The 6,612-nt window shown below is 38.9% G+C and overlaps 1 protein-coding gene across 1 annotated transcript; it reads right to left on the bottom strand.

Annotated features, from left to right (window-relative positions):
- Positions 1-3,036: 3,036 nt before the first annotated feature.
- Positions 3,037-4,660, bottom strand: LOC129754401 (retinol dehydrogenase 13-like). Its single transcript, XM_055750451.1, has 3 exons — positions 4,454-4,660; positions 4,131-4,397; positions 3,037-3,845 (listed from the first exon to the last, which is right to left on the bottom strand). The coding sequence occupies exons 1-3, from the start codon at positions 4,522-4,524 to the stop codon at positions 3,194-3,196; spliced, it is 990 nt and encodes a 329-aa protein (XP_055606426.1). The 5' UTR covers positions 4,525-4,660; the 3' UTR covers positions 3,037-3,193.
- Between the last annotated feature and the right edge of the window lie 1,952 nt (positions 4,661-6,612).

The following is a 6,612-nucleotide window of genomic DNA, read 5'->3' as shown; positions in this document are numbered from 1 at the left end:
TTCAATCTGTATTTGATCTTTTTATTTGAAATTCTCTATTGCTAATTAACTTTTTGATGCGTGTTTTGTTTTATTGAAGTCCTACATTGGGTTTGGTTACATAAAAATTCAATGCATTATTTTCAAATTCTTCATGAATATGACGTCATCCAAGAAATTGAATATCACACTACCTGCTTTGAATGTTTCTTACATGTTTGACAGTTCGCATGGTGAACCCGATGAAACTGGTTCATTGCCTCTGGAACGTCAAAATGAACATCAAGCCACCGAGGCAATGAACTAGTCACCGTGAGTGAGTCGCCTCTCGGAATACCCCGACTAGAGTCACGTGACTACGACTAATGTGACTCCGAGTCACGTCATTCGCGTCGCAGAATAAGGCCCAATGATGGGGCTGAGTAAGCGTTTTTGTACCTGTTTTATGAGACTTTTGGTTGCTTGGGTTATTTTCACATTTATAACCTTTCATTCAATTTGGTTCGTAGATATTGATCCATGAACATTTCTAGAGTTTGTTTTGATTAGGTCGTATGAACCACTTGACTCGTTTTGAGAAAATCCCTGTTGAAGTTTTTGAATCGCATTTTAAATCTCGTTTTGTGAATACTGCTCAAATTCGTTTGGAAATTTAAAAGTCAAAGTTAAAATCGCAGTAGAACATTCAGATGTACTCGAAAAGAGTGTCAGTTCAGTGCTTACATGTAAAGTTGTACTTACGTCCTTTTGTAATTCTGGTTGGGCACCAACGACATTTTGCCAATCGACAATTTCTATCCCCAAAACAGATTCCATTTGCCTAATACTTTGCTAGGTAACTCTAAGTTGATTGGAGGAGCATTAGAAACCATAATCCAATTCATTAAGGCACGAAAGTTTCCGCCCAACGACATCCAAAATTGTTGCTTGATAGGATTGTCTGCTTGAGGATAAATTACAGGCCCTTTCCTGGGACACCGATGACCATTCGAAGAATGCGTAAGTTATCCATTGATTCAATTTGCTTTGGTTGTATCTGGAATAGAAACCGAATACTGTCTTTTTGCACAGTCAAAAGTAAAGTTTTGTATACTCATCCAACTATAAATTAAGCCATCCTTTCCGATAAGACATGACTGAAATCACTCCTACTGGCAGTTTGGTTCGATTTTTTGTATTTCACCATTAATTTCCATCAATTGCCATGCACTTTTCGCGACAATGCACAAACGACGTAAAAGCCAACTCGACGAATTGTTATCTTGTGTCCTTTTGCATGCACGGCAAAAAACGGCGATGCAAAAAGTCGCAAAAACCAATTTGCACTCAAAAATAAAAAAGTTATTATACGTCTTAAATTCAAATCATTTTGAAAAAATATTTCATTGATCAAATGAAACCAAGTTTTAATCAAATACAGAACGCATGTTTATCAATCGTTTGCAGCCAATAACTCAGTTTTGTTTATATTGGTTCATACGACCTAATCAAAAAAAACTCTAGATTTGATATATTTTAAAGAAGAAATTAAAGGTTTACTTACAGCTGAACCTCCAGACGGGACCATCACAGTTTTTGATTTCTGTTTTAAAAGAATCTTTGTGTTTTGTAAACCATCTCGAAGTCCTGAAATAGTTTTTCTGATTTTTTGTTGAAACTATGTGTGCATTTAAATGCAAATTTAAGAAACTTCGTTGATGACCTCACAGCAGAACACAAGACTTCCAACAATCTAGTACATCTTTTTCCTTTGTCAGAAGTTGAAAGTAGAGGCCTTGGCCAATACTCCCAGCTAGCTCAGACGATACTTACAATGTTCTCTCAGGGTCGCTACGTCGTCCTAGGGAGAATGGGAACAACCAATCGTATCTGACAAGGTGGAACAATCTCTGGCGGACAAGACAATATCATATGGCTCGACAAATAGGATAAATATTAACAGACGGAATTACAAAAGATATTAGTTTTATTGACTTGCCGTTTTGTTGTCAGTCCTCGGGGCAGCAGGTAATTGATGGCCATCGGTTTTAAAACTGCAGTATCCTCCTTCACCGGAAGTCGTAGGGGCGCTAAGTGGGTCGCGTTAACCTTACTTTCCCAGTGGGCCCAACCTCGATCAGTGTTGCAGGAAATGTTGTACGCAACCACCAACCGGTTCACCAAAGGAGATGTTGGTCGTTGGTTCGTTGATGTGGGTCGTCCTTTGAAGTTTACCGGACACTTCACCACGTTGACTGTATTCCACGGGTGTCGTTCGGATCCGCTTTAGGGCAATTCCAGCGGGTGCGGTCGAGACAATTTTATCCGACGGAGCGTTGGAAAGCAACGTGACGCTCCTCGGAACGGGCGGGAAGAATCGGGGCACAGACTGTCGAATCTGATGTAACGATGATTGCGACAGCACCTCACGGGTTACCGCCAGACTTATCTGGACGGTACGGAACGGGGAACCGGGGTACCGGAACCGAACTACCACCGAATTCTTCCAAATTTTTCCACTACGCACACTAGATCCGAACTACGGAAAACGTGAGGGTTTCTTCGGGACTTTGCTCTATTCACTTTCCTGGTCTCGAACTAAGTGAACGAGTTTTTGGATCCAGAGACTCCAGATAAAGTGTTCGCTCACCAGATGTCGCCTCTCTCCTTTTCTCCCAGACTCCTCTCTCCTATAACTGGAAGATCCGGTGAATATATGGACTGACAGATAGGTCATCTGTCAGTTGACGCTTTACTCCGATTGGGACAACAGCGTACAAGCAATAATTTAACGAAACTAATTTAAATTTACATCAACTAACGAGCCATTATACAAAAAGAAACAAAACAAGTTAACGCGAACAAAGAAAAAATACTGTATCATCCGTAGGATTGTTTCCGCTTCGAAAAATAGGATTGAAGCGGTAACAAAGTCGGAAGTCCGGACTTCCAAAGTAAAATTTGGTGCTGGCGCAATAATATCTGCTCTAATTTTGAATAGCGACGTGCATTTTGAGATTCGAAATTGCGGATCAGTCGTTCTCTATTCTTAATTTTAGTTTCAAATTTTCATGCAACGCTACACATTTCAAATCAATATTTATTGTTCGTATATCAACATTATTGAACGCTTATGTCCCATAAAATGCACACTTCAACCACCTTTAACCTTGCGCAATTGCGGCTCACTGAAGATGATCACATCTTTGCCTTGGTTGCGCTTCATGATCCGCTGTCAGGAAACGGCAGCTGTTCCGGTCAAGGTGCCAGTCCACTTTTCGCTTACGGCCCATAGCCACCGGGCTACCCGATCATTTTTGGCCTGGTCGGCCACATCCTTGGGCTTACAGTCGCTGAAGTACTGACCGGTAACTTTTTCTAGATCTGGGTCCAGAGCTGCGTATAGCGTTGTTTGCGCTCCAGACAGAGGTGACTTTAGGAATGGCCATACGAAGGGTTTTATTAAGAAGCTGGAGAACCAACTATTAAACAGGCCCATGTGCCGCATTAGTTCGGTGTCTACAACGCCTGGATGTACCGCATTAACAGTGACTCCTGTTCCTTCTAAACGTTTGGACAATTCCCTGGTAAACAGAACGTTGGCCAGTTTGCTTTGCTCGTAGGCTCCCGCCGGGTCGTAGCTCTTGGTACTGTTCAAATCTTCTAGATTGATTTTACCTCGAGTGTGGGCAATGCTGGACAGTACAACAATACGACTCGGGGCTGAGGATTTAAGCTGATCCAGCAGCAGATTGGTGAGCAGAAAATGGCCCATATGATTGACTCCCAGTTGAAGTTCGATTCCTTCGATGGTGAGAGATCGAGGACATCTCATTACTCCCGCGTTGTTGACTAGAATGTCCAGTCGGGGTTGTTCCGTTTTAAATCTAAAACAATGGAAAGCTCATTTAAATGTCCCTTAATATTTCTTGAATGTTAGATTTTAGATCGAAATTTAAGATTTAGGTTCCTGATTATAGGTTCAGATTTAATTAAGATTTCAGATTAAGATTTCGGCTTTAGTTTCCAGATTCAGATGCAGAATTCATATTCGGATTAAGTAAATCAGATTGCAAATTCAGATTCAGTTTTCAGTTTCCTTTTTCAGATGTCAGATTTCAGAATTAGATTTTTCAAACTTAGATTAAAAATCAAATTAAAGCGCAACTTACTGCTTCACAAACTTTCGCACCGACTGCAGCGAGGCCAGGTCACACTCCCGGCAGAACACGTTGGGATTGTTGGTTTCCAGCACTATCTCCTTGCGTGCTTCCTCACATTTCTTCATATCCCGGCAGGCCATATAAACGTGGGCTCCTCGATTGGCCAGGCCCAGAACCGTTTCCTTACCGATGCCGGTATTGGATCCGGTCACTATGACTACCTTTCCATCGGCTCGGGCGTTCTTTTTCTCGAAGCGACCACCCTGCATGTAATCTCTAAAATTCAGAAGAAATCGATTAAAGCTATTTCGTAATCAGTTATAGTTTCTTACTTCAACAGAGCTCCGCATCCTATCGCTGTTCCGACGATGCTCGTGGCCAGCACAATTTTGTTCTTGAACATCTCAAGACTTTTTCTAAAGGATATTTGCGCAGTCAAACAACAAATTTAATACATTTTTATCAACTTTATCAACACAGGACTGCACCAAACTTCTGAAAAATCGATACACGAACGTGATGTTATTTTCTGCAGCAGATCATCAACTAGCATGGAATTTCGATTTCCACTGCTTCGCACTGCTAAAAACAAACCACCTTTGATTCTCTACTGAAATATTTCCATTGAAATTATGTGCGTAGGGTGGATTTGATAATGGTTGTTCAAGCAAGCGAGAAATAAAACAGTTTATTATAAAACTAAAAAAAGGGTAAAAAGTACAGAAAAAAATCAATTTAACTTAAACCAATTTAAAAACTCTTAAAACTCCTCTCAAACTCAACTCTCAACTCAAATTTCGATTTTTTTTTCTAGTTTTTCCATAGGTTTAGGAAAATTCTTATTAAATACAATTTCAAGTTTTAAAAAAAATAAAATCAATCAACTTTTAATTTCTATGTTCTCATTGAACAAAGCTGGAACGTGAAGCATGAAATATTTCCAGGAGGTGGTGGGCTGAATATAAAAGTGGGGTCGGTAGTATGTCATCGTGCTAGTGGGTGAGCGGCACGATTTAGAAACAACAGTCAACTTTCCCAATCTAGAAAAAATAAAAAAGATTATGAACAAATTCAAAATGTCATATTCAACAATAGAAATAGAACAAAAATGACAAAAATGACAAAAATGACGAAAATGACAAAAATGACAAAAATGGCAAAAATGACAAAAATGACAAAAATGACAAAAATGACAAAAATGACAAAAATGACAAAAATGACAAAAATGACAAAAATGACAAAAATGACAAAAATGACAAAAATGACAAAAATGACAAAAATGACAAAAATGACAAAAATGACAAAAATGACAAAAATGACAAAAATGACAAAAATGACAAAAATGACAAAAATGACCAAAATGACAAAATTGACAAAAATGACAAAAATGACAAAAAATGACAAAAAATGACAAAAATGACAAAAATGACAAAACTGACGAAAATGGCAAAAATGACAAAAATGACGAAAATGGCGAAAATGGCAAAAATGACAAAAATGTGGTAAATGAGACTTGTTTACTTCAACCGTCGTTATAGGATTATTTTCAACAGAATTCAGATTAATAAAAAATGGGCCAAATGAATATAGAATTCTGAAAAGTATTTTGCATACATTTTTTACTGTAATGCTATTTTTTCCATCTTGAATAAAACCATAACATTACCATTTATTTACTTTGACATGACATGACTCAAACCCCTGAACTTGTCCACTTGGTGTGTGAATGGCCCCTTACCACTGGCATTAGTAAATTTCGTTCAATACCTAAATGTTTATAAAAAAAAATATAATCTTCACTTTTGTCAGCAGGAAAAAAAGGACATCTGCAGGAGTGAATTTAAAAAAAAACACTTTTGAAAAAAGTCAACAACAAACTGTCGACATTTGCGCAACAAGCATGAATGACATCGAGATAAAGAGTTGTAACTGTACGTTTGACGTTCGGAGAAAACGTCAAAGGCACACAACTGCCTTGAAACACCAACACAATCAACCGGATGCATTTTTGCCCGATTCGCATACACGCCGTATACAGGGTTGCCAATGTGGTTGATTTTTCTATTTGCATGGTTTTGGAGGCCCAAGCTGATAACCTTATGTGATAAGTCTTCGTTTTATCCCTGATTTTAAAAAAGCCTGATTTTCTATCATTTTTGTGAATATGATGGAAAATGAGTAGTACGGAACTGCATACAAGACATTAGTGGAGGTCAAAATGTGGATTGATGACCTAAAAAAGGTCCTCATTTCGACCGAAACTTCCGTTGTATCCTGATTTTTATTTCTCATGTCTCAGAATTTAAAAAAAAATTGGCAACCCTGGCCGTATATACGCCTCGTATTCGTATACCGAAGATCGGCTCACGAAGATGCTGCGTCGTGGTGTTGTTGTTGCGCGAATGTAGATGTGCAAACACATGGTACCGTAAATCATTGAATGAATGAACACTCTAGCTGCAGGAGGACCGTACACGTACGGGAAGGAAGG

The sequence above is a fragment of the Uranotaenia lowii genome, chromosome 3 (genome assembly GCF_029784155.1).
Source record: "Uranotaenia lowii strain MFRU-FL chromosome 3, ASM2978415v1, whole genome shotgun sequence".
In the NCBI taxonomy this organism is placed as follows: Eukaryota; Metazoa; Arthropoda; class Insecta; order Diptera; family Culicidae; genus Uranotaenia; species Uranotaenia lowii.
Note: the sequence above shows the minus strand (reverse complement) of the source record. Positions and strands in the feature narration are given on the sequence as shown.